Source organism: Sceloporus occidentalis, unplaced genomic scaffold (genome assembly GCF_023333645.1).
Source record: "Sceloporus occidentalis isolate IW3139 unplaced genomic scaffold, rSceOcc1.0.p SCAF_2, whole genome shotgun sequence".
In the NCBI taxonomy this organism is placed as follows: Eukaryota; Metazoa; Chordata; class Lepidosauria; order Squamata; family Phrynosomatidae; genus Sceloporus; species Sceloporus occidentalis.
Genome location: NW_028316982.1, coordinates 45,598,181 through 45,619,501, shown reverse-complemented (window position 1 = coordinate 45,619,501; position 21,321 = coordinate 45,598,181). Strand labels below are relative to the sequence as shown.

Genomic DNA, 21,321 nt, shown 5'->3' with positions numbered 1-21,321 from the left:
TTTTCAGCCTGAACAAGAAGGAAATGACCTAGAGCCATGAAACTTATAAGCTGTTCAAATAATCATCCCAAAGTTCAACACACTTGGCACATTTCCCAAGTTTCTTTAACATTTCAAAAAAAAGTATTCTAATGTTTGATCACTGATTCCTTCTCTCCTCCTGCTATCATCTCTGAATCATTTATCCCTTCCTTTCAAATGCTTTTTAAGGTTTGGAACCAGAAAATAGTCAGATGGAGGAAGATTTCATCAGTAGGGTCTATGCACTTAAACCCCAAATTCTTCAAAACACAAATCATTTCCCTGTAATCAGGTGCATTGTCCTGCAAAAGGTAGCTTCCGTTACCTTTTTTTCTTCTTCAATTCCTTCCTTAATCAGCACAGCAAGTTAGATTAGCATTCTGCATTAAGAGTTTGGCCTTTCTGAAGATAGGCAGTAATCAAAATACCTTCCTTATCCCACTCCCAAAATGTTTTCTTCTGAAGGAACAGGAACAACATGATGACTTGGAGTAAAACATTTGAAAATTTCAGATTTTTTGTTGCACTCGTGTGCCATGATGACCCCCCCCCCCTTGTGTGCAACACTGTTTGGGTGCTGCACATGGTGGGTGTCATCATTGTGCACCCCGTGAATTGGTGGCATGCCAAGATGGCACCTGCGGCACTCAGTAGGGTTTGGGAGTTTGGTCACAGGCCAGCCCAAAGTGCTGGTCTGTTTAGGACCTTAGAAACTTTTTTATCCAAGATGGTTTTCATCATTATTCAACAATGTTTTAAATGTTTACATCCTTCCAGATTCAGATGTTTGGTAAAACAATCAGTAATAGTATTTACCCTTGAGTTTTCACATTACCCCCCCCACCCCCATTATCTCACTTGGTTTTTTGGAATTTTACACACACAGACACACACACACACAGGAACACATTTTTGTTCATGTCTTCCGCCCACAAATTTAAGTCTCTCTCCATTTTTACTTTGGACTTCTCACACACTGGATGTAAATTTTACAGTCTGAGGTGCTACAACAAAATTTCCATGAATTTCTTTTCCCCTCCTTACTGTAGATCTTAGCAACCTCAGAACATGTTTTTTTCCCTTTACTAATCAAGTTTTTCTTTCCTAATTAAGTTCAGAACATTCACCTTCTCACTTAAAGAAAGCACTTTACCAATATCATTTAGCATATCCAGATTGCCAGCATCACCACTCTTGTGTTTGGGGCTACTATTCATTGGCCACAACCACTTCACCAGCATAACCTTTTCACTTGCACAGCTGCTTTTGCAAGCTTGACTTTTTTGCCCAACCCCTTCACTGGCATAAGCAACAAATAGCATGAGCCAATCAACAGGAGGTACTAAATGCTGAATATGAGGTAGCATGAGCAGCATTGGATAGCACAAGTAGCACAGGATACGGTAAGCAGCACAGAGGGTGGTTTCACATAAAACTGGATCCACATAATATGGACTCACATAATAAACTGGCCGCCTGTATTATGTACTATCCAAACAACAATGGAGGAATGCTGAGAAGGTTAAGGTGCAAGTAGCTAGAAAGGATTGTGGGGAAAGGGCAGATGTTTGAGGAACAGTGGGGTCACCCCACCTTAGGGTATCACCTGATGTAGTCCACACCCTCTAGTGATGCCACTGACCCTTGGTGAAAATGGTCTGTTTGTTTATTATTTATTTGTATCCTGCTCTTTTCCCAGGACTGGGACTCTTTTCCCAGGAATGGGCTGTTTAGAGCTTTTTAACAATTGTTGACAGAACTTCCATGATGTTGCTTGATTGTTCACGAATCAGTGACAAAATGCATCATAGGTGTGCATGTATTTTAGAGCTCTCACAAAATCAATTAAATAGTTCTAATATGTATACTTACCTTTAAATACAATTATTTAATTGAAACCCCAGAAAGCATTTCTACTATCCACTCTTTGGGAATGAGCAGGAGCAATAAAACTGCTGATTTGCAATTACATTAGTATTTTGGAGAAAAGTATTTATCATCCCTACCATTGTCATATCATTCTTGTACTTGGTTCACTTTCCTTTTTCAGCCATCCTGCCTCAGATACTCCTGTTTTCACAGCAGTTGTCCTGCATGAATAATTGTACCAATCAGTTTTTCAGACATCAAATTTTCCAGCATTCATGCTAGTTTCTGCATCTATTTTTAAAAATCTACATGTACGTTTGTTCACATTCTCATGTATGCACCTTTTTTAGTCTGAGAACTGCATCACAAATTTTGGAGAAATGCAAATACTGAATGATAAATGCATTTGGATTTACACAGTTTGGTTAGGTAATCAGAGCTTTAGGACTTCAGAGTCTTAACTTTACAGTGGAGCCAGATGGATCTAACTACCTCTTGGTGTCTAAGAAACCCCAGCTGTGGTGATAGCATATATGAGCAGACTCTTGGTGAAATAAAGCTTCTTCACAGTTTATTCATGGACTTGAGTAGGATTGATCAAACATAAAGAAGAAACTGCCTTGACTCCACTTAAAGACACATAGTAAGAAAGTAGACATTACTTCATTCATCTCTTCCACTAAGGAAAAACAGACTACAAGGAAATAATGGCTAGCTATCAACCTTCTGTCTCTGTATTGATGGTTGAGGAATTACCCAGAAATTCTGCCAGCATTATTGAAAGGATCGTCATCTGAGCAGCAGTGTGGGGTGTACTGCTCACTGAAGGAAAAGTGGGTTATAACTGCAACTGATAAAAGATAATAAATAGTAGCTGGTGCATTTTAACTGCATATCATTAATGGGCATAAAGGAAATCAAGATTCTGTAAAAATCAGGAATTGATCAAACATTTATTTGGTTCATTTTAAAATATATACCGTATATATATTTATTCATGGGATTTTCCCATGAATAAAAGTGGTGCTAGAATGCCTCTTTTTTCACAGGATAATTATGTGATAACTGTGATGTCATGAGACATCGTGTGAAAATCTTAGCATTATTGTGTGATATTGACAGGAGAAATATGCTCCTGTCTTTTGATAGTGTGATAAAGTCCTTAGTCTTATTTTAAATGTTTTTGTTTGTACATTTAATGTTTTGCATATTTAATTTATATTTAATATTTTGAGGCAGTATGGTGGCTCAGGCCAGTGATTTCAGTACTGGGCTCAATCATAGAAATCCACAAGGTGACCTTGAGCAAGTTACATGCTTTCAGCCTTAGGGGAAGACAATGGCCAAATATCCTTAGAATAAATTTTCCAAGAAAACTCTAGGCTAAATAAATCATAATACACACACAGAACATAAATTGAATGTTCTAAATGTTTTTATCCATTGTGCATCACCTTGAGACCCTGTTGGGTTGAGAGATGACAAATGATTTAAATCAATAAAATAAAATACCAAAACATCCACATGTGCACAGGCTTGAAGACTTAGATGGCACAGATCTTATACCTGCTAATAATACTTGGCCTGCAAATGTTTATACCTGCACAGGTGTTGAAGTAGATTTTTGAATATGGCAGAAATGTCTAGGATAAAGATGCTTGGCCACATTGCTATACAATTCCCATAAGCTATTAATATACCTTAGCAGAGAGAAAGAATACAATGTAGTTTTGGGATATTCATTATACATGTGATATGAAAATGTAGAGAGAGTCTTTATGCATAAAGCTGCACCCATAGATGATCTATCCAGATCTTCAAATGGGTTGAAGGATGGATAGAGACTGTCACCTTCCCTGTGTGGTTTTATTCTGCACCATTAATGAATACCTTTAACAATCTCTAACTGTTCTGTAATGATGCAAGAAGCCTTACTACTTATTTTCCCCAATTGCTGCAATGTTTTTTTTAAATAATTAAACAAATGGGTAATTTACCCTTGAAAGGGGGGAATATAATTACTATAAGGAGTGTGCTGGTGGTGTTATTCCCCTCCAACCCATTTTTAACTCTTTTGCATTTTAAACATATTAAAATCTAATTTATAGAATGCTTCATCAATTTTTGGAGGGGTTTAATGAGAATAAACTTTTTAGTAGGGTAAAACATCTTCTGTTGAAATGTGTCCATTAAAAAGATGGCATGACCACTAGTATTGTTCTTCAGTCCAAAGCATTTTTAATTCTTTCTTATGGTACTCAAGATCTCTATGCATAAAAATAAAGTTACTAAATATATTTCTCTCTTTTTCTTATACTGTATAGATTTGTGATAAAGAGTGGCACTACTATGTCGTCAACGTTGAGTTTCCAGTAGTTACCTTGTATATGGATGGTACAACATATGAACCTTACCTTGTAACTAATGACTGGCCTATTCATCCATCACACATAGCAATGCAACTGACTGTTGGTGCTTGTTGGCAAGGTAATTACGCATTTTTTGTCAATTGAGAATTGAAGATATTGACCGTACATTCAAAGACTAGTAATCTTAACAAAAAGCAAGGTAGCTATTGTGCTTGTCAGCTGTATGTCAATATACTGATTCTGATTATACCCTTGATGATGATCTCAGACATGAGTGATAGTTACTTGAGATATGGCAGTATATCTTGGAACTGTAAAATGTTATTGTTCCCCTGTATCTTGGGTAACCAAGTTCTATATCCTTACTGCATGGCCAGTAAGAATGCTAACCAGAAGAAGAAGCTTAATCCAGGCCCCTAATACTTTTGGAAACCATAACAGCTTCTAAGGAGACTCAGGTGAACAGTAATATCACACCTTGCACTCTAAACCTTCTACACATTTATGTTCTTTGCAGGCTCAGCAAAGAACATATTCTGATAGATCATAATTTTCATTTCTTTGTTTTACTTTAAGGTGCCCATGTCTGCTACTTGACAGTAGGGGGCAGACCTCTGAACATATTCTTTATTTTGATGGTCATCTACCTCAAGACTCATTTTTTAAAAAAAGGCAGAGTCCTTTTCATTATAATTGACTTTAAATAACTGACTGGCTATTGTGAAAGGGCCTTTTAACAAATGGGTGCTATAAGAGTATTTTTAAAACCAATATGCTTGAATGTTTTAAACATTACATTTTAATATTTTAATATTTGTCTTAATATTATAACTTTTTCTGGGTTTTTCCCCCTTCTATTTCTGTTTTCTGTATCCGTTGCACTCCATACTGTATATGTTTGTGATTCCATGGCTGATCCAGCATAATTCTATTTTTCACCATACTAGATTTTTAAAATTCTACCTACAGTCATCCCTCCATATTTGCGGCTCTGATATTTGCGGATTTGATTATTCACAGATTTCATTAATATGTTCTCTCTAGGACTGTCTAGGTCCTCCAGTGCAACTCTGTGGTCAACTTTAACTAAAAGTTGCACTGAAAGACCATTTGTAGCTACTCCAGTGCCATGCTATGGTCAGTGTATGCTGGACATTGACAACAGAGTTGCACTGGAGGACCTAGAGATTCCTAGAGAGGTGTCCTCTCAGGTAAAAACAGTGTTTTTGTTATTTACAGTTTTTCCAGATTCACGGGGGGCTTGTTCCCCTAACCCTAGCGAATATGGAGGGACAACTGTATTATGCATTTAAGCAGTAGAGCTACACAATACTATCTAGAGAGGTAGACTCCATAAAACCATTTATAGCAATAGCAATAGCAATAGCAAGTCATTTCTATACCACTTATCAGTACACTTAAGCACTCCCTAAGCAGTTTACAATGTGTAAGCTAATTGCCCCCAACAAACTGGGTACTCATTTTAGTGACCTATGGAAGGATGCAAGGCTAAGTCAATCCTGGAGCCCTGCAGAATCGAATTCACAATGTTGTGGCTGTGAGAAGCTGCAGTATCAACATTTAATCACTGTGCCACCAGGGCTCCATTTACTTCATAATCTAGAATTATTTTTCTGCACTATTTGTTCTATCAACAGAGCATAAACAGGAAGTACACATCTATATTGAATTTAGCAAAGAGAAAAACATGTCTTGCATTCTGACAGAAATATGCATCTTACATGAGATGCATATTCTCACATTCTATCTGCAGTTTCACTTGTAAAAATAATACAACAAATAATATTTGAGAAAGGACAATGAGTGGTGTGAGCTAAAAGCCACAAAAAGCAAGTGAGGGGTGAACAGTGATGATATGAGATGAGGCAAGGGAAGAGGCACAGGAAAGTGAGTGTGAAAGCAGCAAAAGGAAAGAAGCAAGGGGTGTGTCCATAGTAAGGTTGTGAGCTGAGGTGAGAGGAGAGAGAGTTGGGGAAAGGAATGGTGTGAAGTGCAGTGGTAGGGTGCAAGGAGCAAGAGTGGTAGGTATGATTAGGGGCCTAGAAGAAGGGATGTGGTTTCCCAATATGAAGGAAGGAGAGAAGAGTATAAGAAATTCTTCAGCAAAGTGCAAAGGACAAGAGAGTGGCTGTTTCAGATCATGAGAGGAGGGAGAGGAGGGGGGAAATGGGAAAATGGGGCAAATCAGGAGCACAGTAACAGAAGTAAGACAGCAACAGGTGAAATCCTCCATGAAGAGGGGAACAGGGCAACCATTGGGAAAGTAGATCCTGAAGCAGTCACCTCATTATAATATTTTGAGGAAAGGAGGAGCTGGGGAAAGGTAGATAGATGCTTATGAAAGTTAATCTTAATGTGAATCTTCAGGTTTTTGGGAAGTAGATCCAAATAGAATGATGTTTTGTGTTTGTGTGAGTGTTTAGAGTGGCCATCTAATGAAAATTTTAAGGCAAATTAAGAGCCATGAAGAGCTGACTAACTTTTTTCCCCAGCAGCATCCACACATTAACACCATTCATATGTTGGCACCATTTACATGACTGTGCACCTTATCACACACACTTCTTCCCGGTCTGGGCATGGGCAGGGGACGCATGTGGCCGAGTGAAAACACATTTTATCGCATGCCATACTGTCCTCAAGGTGGCTCCGTGCCATTGCCCAGCACTAAGCTCAGGTGCATGAATTTTGAAAGACAGAAGCTTTCTGATGGGGGCAAAAGTGTGTGTGATAAGGTTCTGTAAGAGTTTGGACATCTTTCATGCAGAAAAGGCAAAGAAAAGAAGGAAACGACATTTCTGTGCTGCCTTAAGTTGTGAGGTTTTGAGTCTGGATTCTAAGATGAAGAAAACAATCCACTAAAAACACTTCTGTTGTTTATATAACAAAGTTGCTTACTTTTTAAACAGGCCTTTATTAAAGAGGAATACTTGCTGTGTGCTTCCAAGTAATTTTGAACTTATTATTTCTAAGGTGAGCCTATCATAGAATTTGTGGCAAGATTTGTTTAGAGCGCGGTTGCCTTTGCTTTTTTCTGAGGTTGAGAGAGATGATTTGCCAAAGGTCACTCAGTGGGTTTTCATGGCCAAGCAAGGATTTGAACCCCAGTCTCCAGAGTTTTGGTCCAACATTCAAATCACTACATCATTCTAGCTCTTACTTAGAGTTAAATCCATCATGGAACTTATTACTTTCTCACATATCTGTGTTTTTCTTATCATGATTCTAAGCACAGTCCTCTAAAAACAAAGTACGCACTACTGGTTTCAGTCTTAGTCCTAGATATGCACCCTAAGACACCAGAATGGCCATGCTGAATTGGAAGTAATGGCTTTTCAGCTATTGTGAATTAATGTGTAACTTTTTGACATTAACTCATCACTGCAACAGTGACAAGAGATAAAGATTATACTTATAGAAAGGTTTAATGAGTTACCAAGTCATATATCTTGGTAACATTTATTGCTTATCCTTGGTAGGAATAAATGCAAAATGACAAAGAAAAATAGAAGTAGAGCATCATTGGATTAGACCAAAGTTCCTTTAGTCCAGAAGTATGTTCATGGAGATCCAGTGTGGCATAGTGATTTGATTGTTGGACTATGATTCTGGAAACCAGAATTCAATTCCCTGTTAATGGCATTTTGAATTTTGATCCTGCCCTCTGGAGTATAATTTGTGTTTTTTAATACTCTTTATTAATTTTAAAATACAAAACATGAAAGTATAAGAAAAGTACGGTAAAAAATAAATTAAACCTATTCCACTTGTTCTCTTGTTTTCCGAGTTTACATCTAAATCAAATTACTTTCCCACATAAGTATAAAGTACAATAAAGCGTTGTCTCTAACAGCTTGTCTCGTTGTTTATTGGTACCAATGTCTACCATTAAAAAAAGAAAAAAAGCTAAACCTTTTCTTATTCCTTATAGAGTATTCCTTCTTTTATACTTACTCTTCATTGACTAATTTTTTTTCCTTTTACCATTATTACAGTTTCTTTAATATGCCATACCCTGTGTAGATATTTTATCATGGGTTTCTATTGTATTTTCCAATGTTTTGTAGTTTATTTTATTTTATTTTTATTTATTTATTTATTTATGGTATTTATACCCTGTCCTTCAGACCTAAAGGCTATCAGAGTGGCTTACAATTATTATTTTTAATTAGACAGTTCCCTGCCCTCAGGCTTACAATCTATTGTCCCAAACTGTTATTTTATCGAATTCTCTTAAGTCAATCATTTTTTGTATCCCTTCTTCCATTGTTGGAATCTTTTCTAGTTTCCAGTTTTTTGCCAGTACTAGAGTTGTAGTTGTTATTAAGTACAAGACCATTCCCCAATGTTTTTTTTCAATGTCTGAACTTAAAGAGGAGGTCTTATTTAACACATAAAATTCTGGTGTACAAAAAAAACTAGTCTCTATACAGCCTGGGTATCTTAGGCACGTTCCCGACGAGCCTTATTGGGCGCCATCATTACGCGTGAGGGGCGGTGCTTCCTGACGCGCCTTGCCTCTCGCACGTAATGAGGGCGTCAAAATGGCGGTGCCCTATACAGATGGGCGCCGCCATTTTGACGTGACGGATGCCTAGCGTCCGCATGTCTTGGTGCCCTTGTAATGCCGCAAGGGTGCCATTGGCGCCTTGCGACATCACAATGGCACCGCAAGAAGAAGCCGCTTTTTGCGGCTTCTTTTTGCTGTGTGGAGGAGCCTTGCGGTTTGTCTGCTGTGGCTCCTTCGCGCAGCAAACAAGGGTGGTGGCAGACTGCTCTTTTGGGCAGTCTGTAAAGTGCCTTAGACTAGAATCTCTTAAGTTTGGTACAGGCCCACCAGACATTTCCTTCCTATGTTTAGGAAGTGGCTTCCCCCTTAGATACATCCTTTGTGTGATCCTCATCCAGGACTGTCTGCTCAAATCTGCCCAAGAAAACTTCATAGTCTCTAATTTGCTGAAGAGTAGATACATGGACCTCAAGCTGCTGGTCCTTCTCTTCCAATGGGGTAACCAAGTTGCATTTGCTGCAACCGCAGCTACCCCCATCCTCTGGCAAGAACACAAACATACCCCAGCTGTTGAAAGTGACTGCAGTTGCTCCCTCACCATCCATATTCAGTAGCCTGAAATAGGTACTTAAGTAGGCTCTCCTTCAAAACTTCAATGCAAAACACCCATTGGCCTTGCCTGATCTCCAGGCTCAGGAACTGGGGCTGCAGCTATATAGAGAGCTAGTGGCAGTTAGCTTCTCCCTAACCAAATCTCTAACTCATTTTCTCCCCACCCCCTGAGGCTATGTTCTCAAGCATATGACCTGGGCCTAAACACAGAAGAACAACAGAATACTAGCTAACACATAAGTAGGCTTCCTCCCAGATCACACAACAGCCTTACTGTAAAAGACACAACAGCCTAAACCCAATGGTCTCTCCCAAAAGACACTCAAGGGCCTTAACACAACACAACAGTCCCTCCCAAAATACTCTCCAGGGCCTGGGAGATTTAACCTAACAGACACATGCTCACTTTATGCTGTCTCTTCCACCATGCTCCCACAAAACACGTGTTGCCCAACACAGCCAGCATTTAGCAGCCTGAATTTCCCGCCCCTAATTCTAATGCACTTTTGCTGTACATCCCTTTATTTATGATGGAGAGACTCTGTGCAGTGATCAGCATTTCTGACTGAGGAAGAAATAAACCAATAGCTGAAGAAGCGAGCAAAGGCTTTATTGTAAAGTTATTATTATTATTAACCTTTATTTATAAAGTGCTATAAATTTACACAGCGCTGAAGTTCCCGTTCAAGATAGGAAAACTCTCTAAGGATGTGAAACTAACACAGAACTGAGCTAATTCTGCATTTAGTAGAAGCGAATAAGAGGGTCAGGACAGAAGAGATGGGAATACCTGTATGAGTTTCAGTTTCCATCTCAGAAAGGTAAGCATAGGTGGATAAAGAGATGAGGAGACTATGGATCATGGTAAACAACTTAATACTGTCAGTACTGCTATCCTTGAGATATCTTTATTCTTCAAGTGTTGAGCTTTGCTGTGTTTCCAACAATGTATTACTTGGTAAAGTTTTCTCATCAGCAGTGTATGCATTAATAAGTTCTTTCTGTAATAAATTGCAAGGACAACATGCATTTCTGTATTTTTGTGCTATCTGGATAAAGGCAAGCATTATTGAATACTATTAGTCTGAAAGATGTGTGAACCTGCCTTCTACTTTCTTTCAGGGAGTACATTGTAAATAAGACTGAAAGAGAATGTGTAATAGAGATTATGTGTGGAGGACTGGTGTTTGTTCTCCAAAATTATGCACTGATGGCACTGTGATCTAAAACCTAGTCTGGTGACAGCAATTATATATTCCTGCTTCCTGAAGCAGCTTTCATTAATTAAAAATAAATAATAATGGGTAATGCATTTTTGAAAGCCACAGCACTTAGGTTACACCCTTTATGTCACAGCATTTTCAGCTCTGTGAGAAAAGAAATCTATATGACAAGCAAATACTTTTTATGGCTCATGGTCTGCCTGTTACTATCAAATCTGGGGCCAGTTAATTTCCAGCTACTGCTTCATCAGGAAAAGTGTAATCAAAACATGGGGAAGTTACTTTTTGGATTAGCCATGCTAGCTGGGGCAGTCTAGAAGTTGTAATCCAACAAGTAATTTTTCTGAGTTCTAAGTATAAGGTAGTAGCAATATCAATGGCAAGCACATTTTTATCCCACTTATCAGTGAACTAGCACTCCCTAAATAGTTTATGATGTGTAAGCCATTTGGCCCCAACAAACTGGGTACTCATTTTACTGACCTACAAAAGGATGGAAGGCTGAGTAGAACTTGGAGTCCGCTTCTAGGATCAAAGTTACAACATTGTGGCTGCAGAAGCAGCATTTAAGCACTGTGCCACCAGGGCTCCTGTAGATATCAGGCCATGCCTTGTTGGTTCTTAGTCATTGGGTAATTCTAACCAAGTGACTATCATTGAGTCTACGTACCAGTGAATGAACATACTGTTTTCTACATTTTACTGGAAGGAAAGTAGTTCTTCTTGAAATACGTTGAAACCAGTGTACCACTTACATTACAGCTGGACTGAAATGTGGTCATCACAATGAGACTGCATTTGTCACTTGTGGGAAAAGAGTACAAGTTTAAGACATCGACAGTGAGGCATATGTTCAATTTAAACTAGAATATTAACACCTCTTATGTTCTATGAAGAAACATGAGAGACTTTTTAAGTTCTGTAATTGTTAGGTTAGTGCAGGTAACGACTCTTCAGATGATAACACATATTATTAAAAAAATTAAAAGTAGATTCATGTTCCACATAAATACTAAGAAACAATAACTTACAAGCAAATGTGTCCTATTTAACCTTTTTAAATTATATGTTTTGGCAGACAGACATATAATTACATTAACCTATGATAAACATAATTAGAATGCAGAGCTTGTAAGAGAATGTTTTTCTACTACAATGTGAAGATGTTCAGATGCTAGTAGATATGCAACCAATTATTGTTTTCCACACAATAAACTATATATCTTATCTGAAGTTTGGAGTTTTTATCTTTGGAAGTGATTTTCCTACATAGTTAGCAGTAATACATTAAACATTCTTTTGTATTTGATGTTTTATAGTATTGATCGTGATCTGAAAATGATAATGTTACTACTGTGCTATCCATTAGTAGATACCTTTCATGTATGATTCTTTGCAAACAGAAATCAATGTAGACCTGGAAAAACTAGAGTTATGAACCTGTGATTAATTTTCTCTTCTTCCATTATTTATTCTGACCATGAGGGACCAGGCTGCTGCTTTATTTTATTTATTTATTTTTAAATCTTGAAAACTGAAATAAATGCACACAGGACCAGGAAGCCCTGGTTGCACAGTGGTTAAAGGCAGTGCTGCAGTCACAAGGTTGTGAGTTTGGTTTCAGGGCTCCAAGGTTCATTCAACTTTTCATCCTTTGGTAGGTCAGTAAAAGGAGTACCCAGCTTGTTGGGGGCAATTAGCTTACAGATTGTAAACTGTTTAGAGAGTGCTAAGTTCACTTATAAGTGATATAGAAACATGTACATGCTATTGCTATTGCTATATTGAAGTCTGAATCTAATTGTTAGTCCCAGCTACAGTAGACCTATTTAATCAATTGCTTAATGGTAAATCAACACTTAACATTGAGGGATAGTGTTTGAGTGTTGGACTATGGCTGCAGTGGTTTGGGTGTTGGACTATGACTCTGGAAACCAGGGTCCAAATGCCTGCTTAGTCATGGAAACCCACTGGGTGAGCTTGGACAAGTTACACTCTCTCAACTTCAGAGGAAGGCAAGGGCAAACCACCTCTGAATAACTCTTGCCAAGAAAAACCCATGATGGTGCTGTTTAAGTTCACCATAAATCAGAAATCTTCTGAAGGACTCAACAAGTCAGCACCTATGTAAGTGCTATTGATGTAATTGCTATCCAAAAAGCTGGGGTCCTGAGGAAACACCCACCAATTAATATGTTCAAGGGGAATTATAATAGCTCAAATAAAATTATATTTTGGCCAGGACAACAGTTGGCCTTCGGATCTATAAACCCTATTTATACTACTTCCAAATCATACAGAACTTCAGAGGCAATTCCAAATAAATTTGGTAATTTTGTTAAGGAAATAACACATACACAAGCACACACTCACACAAGAGCTAATGAAGCAAAGGTGGGAGAAGGTGGAGAGAATAGTGGAGGCCTTGCTAATGATGATATCAATCTTGGAGCATGGTTCAAATTGATGGGCATCCGGAGTGGAGAAATCTCAGTAGCTGCCTTGGCAAGTGGGGTGGGTGGCTTATTGAGGAGCCTAGTGGAACTGACACAGTGTCTACACAGTTATAAACTAGACCAAAGTGATTCCAGTCTTTCTTGGAGGAGCAGACCCAGAAAGTGGTGTTTGGGGACTCCTGTTCGACTCCCTGGCCGCTGGCCTGCAGGGTCCCACATGGTTCTGTTTTGTCCCCCATGTTGTTTAACATCTCTCTGATACTGCTGGGAGAAGTCATCCAGAGTTTTGGGGTGCAGTGTCATCAGTATGCAGATGATACCCAACTCTATCTCTCCTTTCCAGCTGACTCCAAGGAAGCTGTCTCTGTGCTGAACCAGTGTCTGCTGGACTGAATGAGAGCAAACAAATTGAAGCTTAATCCAGACAAGACAGAGGTGTGCCTGGTCAGTTGTAAGGCAGATTAGGGAATTGGGGCTCTGTCTAACCTGTATGGAGTTACACTTCCCCTCAAATCTCAGGCTCACAGCTTCGGTGTGCTCCTGAACTCCACTCTAAACCTGGATGCCCAGGTTTCAGCACTGGCCAGAAATGCATTTGCACAATTAAAACTTGTGCACCAGCTGTGCCCATTCCTTGAGACATCAGATCTGGCTATAGTAACACATGATTTGGTTACATCCCATTTGGACTACTGTAATGCACTCTACGTGGGGCTGCCTTTGGAAACTGTTTGGAAACTTCAGCGGGTCCAAAATGCCATGGCTAGAATGCTGACCGGAGCAGTTACAGGGAATGTATAACTCCTGTATTGAAACAGCTACCAGTTCCTTTTCGAGCACAATTCAAAGTGCTGGTCATGACCTACAAAGCCCTACATGACTTAGGTCCAGACTATTTGAAAGACCATATCTCCCCATACAAACCACCTAGAGCCCTAAGATCCTTAGGAGAAGGTTTTCTCTTGGTCCCACCACCATCCCAGGCTCTCCTGTTGAGGACACAAGAGAGACCCTTCTCAGTGGCTGCTCCCAACCTGTGGAACTCCCTTCCATGGGATAAATAACTCACTGCTGGCCTTTTGCTGGCAGGCAAAGATATTTTTATTTAAACAGACCTTTTAATATCTTGTAGGCTTTATTTTATTGGGGGATGAGGGGATTGGTTTTAGATTATTATTTTTAACTTTGTATGTTTTAAATTTTATATTTGTAATTTGTTATACTTTTTCAATTTTAATTGTACGATTTTAATTGTTGTTTTAGTGCGTTTTATATCTGTTGTTAGCTGCCTTGGGTCCCACTTTGGGAGAAAGGCAGGATAAAAATAAAATAAAATAAAATAAATAGTGTGCAGGCACTGGTATAAATAAAATAATATAGTAATCAAGGAATGAATGGATTGTCTCACTGCTAAATGGTTTTCCAGAGGGAGAAGAATGGTTGAGAGATTGAGGAAATGTTCAGACAATTGGCACGAATATCTCAGTCAAAGGAAAACTCTTTGCTGCTGGAGGAGCCTCCTTTGTTTGTGTATGCAAAGTCACCTTCTTTGGCCAAAATCCGATCATTGCCCTCCATAAACAAAGGGATTATGCCGATGCCTTTTAGTTGATCTCATTGTGGTGGGTGTCATTGCTTACTCCCTTGCTAGAGCCAACTGGATTTCTAAATATTGTATGGCAAAGTTTCTGCCTTGGATTTGCCTTTCCAGGTCATTCACCTTAGAATTCCTTTTAATATTAAATTGATATCAAAACTGAGGTGTGATTGGAGGCCTGACTCTGGGGTAATATAATGGGTCCACTTCTATTTAGGACTAATGATTTAGCTGCTTATTAGATATTGTTTCCTGAATCAAGGTGTCTCCTAGTATGAAATATAACTTAAATTAAATGGTGGTGGTGGTGGGGAATTAAACAGAAAACCTGCATTTCAAGCAAGTATTTACATTTTGCTTTAACACTGGCAGGTCATGGAAATAAAAAGGAAGGCGAGAATAAAAATTGATTCATTACTGTATAAATCACTGATTAATGTTGTGTGAGAGACTGGCATATTATCTAGAGTATTGTATTCAGATCTATGCAACAGAACTAATTTAATATCGTTCTTTGATATATTTTATGGGCAGATATAAGAGAGTCTGAGAATAATTATAGCAGAAACTGGAGGTGGGTTTTTATTTGGGGGATACCTCTGAGGGATGCATGTGATATTAGGCACTGCATGGGAGGGTTTATACATCAATGAACATAGCTGTCAGTTGACAAAACTTTGGTTAGTGGTGGTCATAATCAGCCCCCATGTACTGTATATACATTGCCACCAACACTGTAGAAATGTAGAAATCTGTTTTTGTTGTTGTTATTGTTCTGTTTCTAATCATATGTGTATTTTCCCCATTCTTTCTTGTATAAGGTTCCAAGAGTTTATATTTCCCCCTCATGTGGAAATTCATCCACAATTTTAATGTATTTTTTCTAGTTATTTATCTATGCATTTTATCCAATGCACATATTTCTTCCTTTCATTAAACCATGTTCCTGCATTTCCCCCAGTTATGCTTATTTTTAGCCACTTGACATTTAACATATGCATGAACTTGTTACAAATGTGCAAGTTCTTGAAGAAAGGTTTTCTCATAGTGAGTGTTGAGAGGTGTGAGGTTGTTCAATCAAATAAAGTTCTTTTCCATTCCTAACCCTTAGACATGCAGAAAGAGAGAGAGAGAGATGTGTAGTTTCTCACACATTCACAAGTGTGAGGAGAATTGGCATATGTGGATGGGTGGGTTGCCCCCTGCCCAGATTTAAGCTCACCGATTCAGCTGTTGGGTGGGGTGAGGTGAGCACAGTAATGTTAGGTAGGATGATGTGGAGGGAAGCCTATCTACCATCATCCCCATAAGAATCACATTTAGCACAGCTGTCCCAACACCGGAGGTGGCGGGGGAATGGCATGCAAAAAGGAACAAAAGTGGGTTGGGGGAGCTCATTTGCACTGGCAGCCAAACAATGATGTGACATTGGTTTTAGGCCAGAGATTTTATCACATGAAACACAGTAGTGTCAATGCTATATTCAACAATGCATTTTCCCTCAGATAAGTTTACAGGTTATGTTGTTATTTTGAAAGATGATATGGCACTTCACAGCTTCTGATTAGCTTGGTTTTCCGTCATTGGTAATGAAATTACACAGTCAGTGGGTGAAAGAAGTCCAGGTATGGGTATCAGTTCTGCTAACTTACAAAACGTCAGCATTTCCCCCCTCTACAGGTGTAGGAGTAGATTTTATTTTCAATTGGCCATACTCTATTATCCATGGCATTTTTGTTTTCTGAAGCTCATCTTTGTCATTTCAAATCTGACAAAATTATCACTCCCTTGGTTTTCTCTTCCTGTTGTTATAAGTAAGTAAATGGCTGTTTAGTTTGGCTACAAAAGGTATGGCTCAGGTGGTGGATAAGTGCTATGGGTCATCATTAATTTATATAATGGAGGTGGTTTTGTCATCTTTGTTGGACCTATAAATAAGCTTCAGTTGGGCTGTCTCATTTATTTATGCTTGCTGTCTGGCTGAAACAGCTCAGGTGAAGATGCTTGCCACAGAGACATCACTGGTGGCTAGCCCCATGAGAAGTATTCTTCAGCTGTTACTTTGAATCATAATGTTTCACATATATTTGTCAGCATTGTGAATTTCCCTTTATTTGTATCCCAGGAAGGAAGTAGCCTATTTTCACAAAGGATGTTTCAGCCAACTGTTCATACCTAATAATTTTTTTAAAAAATTATAGTGTATAAGCTTAATGTGGCATGTAACATTGTCAATTTAAATTACTTTATCATACAATAGGAAATACCTATTGTTTTTCATTTTTGCTCTTTTCATAGTCAGCTGTAGTCTTAAACATATCTGTGGTTAGTTACTAGTTCTGGTCATTGCTGTCAAAACATTTCTGACAGGCCCTGCTGGATACTTGGCATCTTACTCAATGGCAGAAGTATTTCAGTGTTAACATTTAAATATGGAGAATGTATGTTGGTGTAATACCACTCCAGTTATAGAAAATACAAAAACTAGTTCAAGTGACTTCTATAAAGGCTTTTGATAGCACTAACATCATAGTTCACTTTGACAGCTTAGTGTGATTGATTATAGAAATATGATGTGAATTTAATTATAATATATGCAGAGTTTTAACATAATATTTGAGGCTTTAGTTATCTGACAGCTGTTGTTTTTCATGGATAAGAATATTTTGCAAGTCTTACCAATGCAGGTAAATAGGGATGCATCTGTAATACAGATATCCAGCATCCATAATTTAAGTGCTATCTTTGATTTTCCACAATTTATTTGTGTTCTGTCTTTGATCTCCTCAGTCTTTGCCCTACCTGGCCTATGTAGAAAGATGTGTAATAACACTGGTGAACGGTTCAGGAATTTTACCAAGTAGTTTCAAAAAAAGCATGAGCAGAACTCTGCTCATACAACAGAGGTTTTCTTGCTCTGTCTAGTCTTGCAGCTCTCAGTGGGATTGTCTGCACTGGCAAAATAAAGCAGCTTCAAACTGACTTGACCCCTACATCCTTATATAACACATGGGGCCAAGCCAAGAGGAAACTGACATGAAGTCATGCTCTGGGGCTAAAAAAACCATTTTGATGACACGTGAGCCTGAAAGGGGGTGAAGCTAAGACCAGAATGCTAAAAAGAACCCCATATACTCTGCTCTGACATAGAAAATGCACATCATTGTACCAGGCAGTGTATGGAAGAGGCTGGAACATGCGCCCTGGGACTGGTGAAATTCTGCTGCCACCATTGCTCACCATTTTTTCCCCATTCGAATATATAAACACAAGAGTGGCCAGCTGCACCACTGACTGTCACACCATTCAGCTGTCACACACCTAATGATGTGAATCTATGACAAACACGGCAGGTTGCAAATAATGCAATTAATATAATTAAAATCTACACAAACCAAACAGTTCAACCCCAGGGGTGGGGGTGAATGGGGTGAAAGGAGGAAGTGGGCATGTACAGGGGGGGCTCCATGATTATGTTTTTCCAATATGTCACTGGGTGCATTGGTGCACTGTACAGGTAGTGTATCACTCATATGACTGTCTGGCTGTCACATGAGGCATCGAGTGGGATGGCATCTGGGTGGAAAGAGGGAGGTAATTCAGATCTCAGGTAGTGTGTTTGTGTGATGGTGTGCATACATGTTGAGAAGGAAAACTCACCAAACAAGCACTGTAGCTTGATGCTGCATGGTGTGGACTGCCCATGGGTATTTGGCCCATCTTCAGAGTGGGGGATGCAAACAGCAGGGCTTTCACCACTTTCAGAAAACCTGAGATCGGCATGTTTTTCCCTGTCCAACTGCTCAGCCTCTCTACTACCATCACCACCACCCACAATGTTGCTAAGGGACAAAAGACCTTAAGAGAGTTCCTAAGGTTTTGGAAAACTGTCTGGATGAGTAAAATAGGAAACCTGCAGTGAAACAAAGTAAGGGAAGAATCTGTTATGAGCTCCATCTTGCATGAGGGGAAGTGTATTTTCAGATTCACATGGTACAACTGGGGCTGTATGTACACTGCAGAAATAATCCGGCATGACATCACTTTAATTGTCATGACTGCATGCTATGGAATTCTGTGAATTGTAGTTTTGTGAGACATTTGGCTTTCCCTGTCAAAGAGCTCTGTTGCCATAGCAAACTATAATTCCCACAATTCCAAAGTATAGAGCCATGGCAGTTAAAGTAGTGTCAACTTGGATTATTTCTGCAGTGCAGATAAAGCCTGGATTACAGCCAAGACTATGTAGCATAACTGTTAGTTCTGATTGGGTATCACGTATTACCCTCTTCACACCACTTTCTATATGTTCATCAGGCATAGTTGTAGTTTGAAATGAAGTGCATCCCAGACTGAGGAAATCAGAAATGGGGGTGAAAACAGATGTCAAAGACCAAAGGGGAAAAAAGCAATAGACAGAAACAAAGAATAACCCTGAGCCAGAAACTATCTCAGAATTAAAGGAACAAGGAGGCCTGAGGTTAATAATAGAAGCCAAGACAGGTGGAGGGAGGTGCTATTTTCAGAAGCAAGAGGTAGAAGCCAACCAGTCTCCAGATGTGAAAAACTGCAATAAATCAGGAACACAAATAAGGATTTTTTAAAGATGTGGAGAGCTCAAGAGTGGCAAGCAAGTAATGAGCTTTGCCTACTTGTACATTCAGTTTTTAATTTTACATCTGCTTATTTAATGGAAGGAATAAATAATTCACAGCCTTGTTTCTCTAAGGAACTTTAGTGTTGGGAGAGGAGACAACCGTATTGTGTCTAACTACTTGTGGCTGAACATCACAAAAACTTTGTTTCAATTTTTCTGTCCATTGGGAGCGGGTAGTCATTGTCATCACCATCATCCACTCTCCCCAAATAATTGATATTATTAGTAAAATTATTCTCCTTCAACATGGAAATAAGAGTCAGGGCAACAGTAATGGGAATAATTAAGGCCCTGATTGTATTTATAATTAGATAAACCAATGAATATTAGTATATTTCAATGTAATTTTTACTGTTTTTAGATTATTTTACCTATTTTAAATTCTATTGTATTTTTAATGTTTTGATCAGTGAGCCTTGGCTCTCTTCTGGGAGAAAGGCTGCATATATATATATATATATATATATATATTAATAATAATAATAATTTGTTTTATTTATATACCGCTATTCCAAAGATCATAGCGGTGAACAGCAAGTAAGCTAATTAGCAAGTAAGCTAATTTGCCCCCAACAGTCTGGGTACTCATTTTAGCAACCTCGGAAGGATGCAAGCCTGAGTCGAGCTTGGGCCCTTTTGCTGGTCTTGAACTCACAACCTTGTGGTTTTGAGTGAATGGCTGCAGAACAGGCATTTAACCACTGTGCCACCAGGGCTCCATATATATATATATATATATATATACACACACACACACACACACACACACACACACACACACACATATAATGGGAGCTTCCCTAGTGTGGAATCTTAGGCATAGGCCAGAGTCACTGACAGACAACCTCATCTTCCCATTTCTGAGTGGTACAATCACCCTAAAGACTGGCTATATTCATGTCATCCAACACCAGTGCAAAGTACTTATTTGTCAGTGACTTCAATGAACCACTTGATTAACTGGGATTACAAAAACAGCCCTAGTGCAGAATAGGACAATAAGCATGTACATTAGCATATATAGAATTGGTTATATGATGTCAGTATCCAGTAGGAGGAGAGTATAGCACAACTACTGTATAACCACGAGAGTGTGTATGTTTTGCAAATGTGATGTAGGATCTTGGTCATACAATAATAGTAAATAATAATTGCGTCTCATGTTCAGAGAAAAAATGGGATACACAAATTAAATCAATAAATGGCCAAATAAAACTTGTTCAGCTTCAGAATTTTGTAAAAGCCTTCATAATTTTGTTGCACCCTTTGTGGTGTTTGAAAAGTTCTTTCGTAAAATACCAACTCTGGAGATCAGGGCAAGTCACATGCTCTCAGCCTCAGGGAAGTTAATGGCAAATGTTCTCTGAACATATCTTTCCAAGAAAACCCAGTGATAGCCTTATGGTTACCAGAGGTCAGAAACAACTTGAGGGCACACAACAACTACAAACTAATAAATAAATGGTAAATGGTAACCAATCTGTCTATCAGTACTGAGCTGCTCTTGAGGATAAAAGCCTTCATATCTAACATGGCAATTGTTCTTTTATTTGCTAGCTTTTAATTTGCTAGCTTTTGCTTCATGTTCCAAATTGTTCCTGACAGTGACTTTTGACTTCATTCTGTCTGATTCCATGCATTACAAGTGAGTGGGTGGTTTTTTCCCCTCTTGTAAATAAATGCTTAAGGATTAATGAAAACTTGGAAAGCAATGCAATTATAACAAGGTACATTAGTAGGAAGGCCAAATGTATATATGTACCAGCTATTTTACTATAATTGTAATTGATCTGGTAAATAGAGCAAGAGTGACTAAGCACAAAAATAGATATAAGCCACATTTACAGGATATTCTTGTTCCTGGACACTAGTATTCCACTCTGCTAATGTTCTGCAGTTGATAGCAACATCTGCACTAAAATGAACCAAGTACAAGTATTGGACTGTCAGTCCAATTTAACTGCCATGGTTTCATCACATAGAATC

The 21,321-nt window shown here is 38.6% G+C and overlaps 1 protein-coding gene across 2 annotated transcripts in view; it reads left to right on the top strand.

Annotated features, from left to right (window-relative positions):
• CLSTN2 (calsyntenin 2) overlaps nt 1-21,321 on the top strand; it is a 520,062-nt gene that overhangs the window by 468,256 nt on the left and 30,485 nt on the right. For both annotated transcript variants that reach the window (XM_089507754.1, XM_089507753.1), the window contains exon 9: nt 4,215-4,377. In XM_089507754.1, the coding sequence (XP_089363880.1) occupies nt 4,215-4,377 (163 nt within the window). The remainder of the gene's footprint in view (nt 1-4,214; nt 4,378-21,321) is intronic.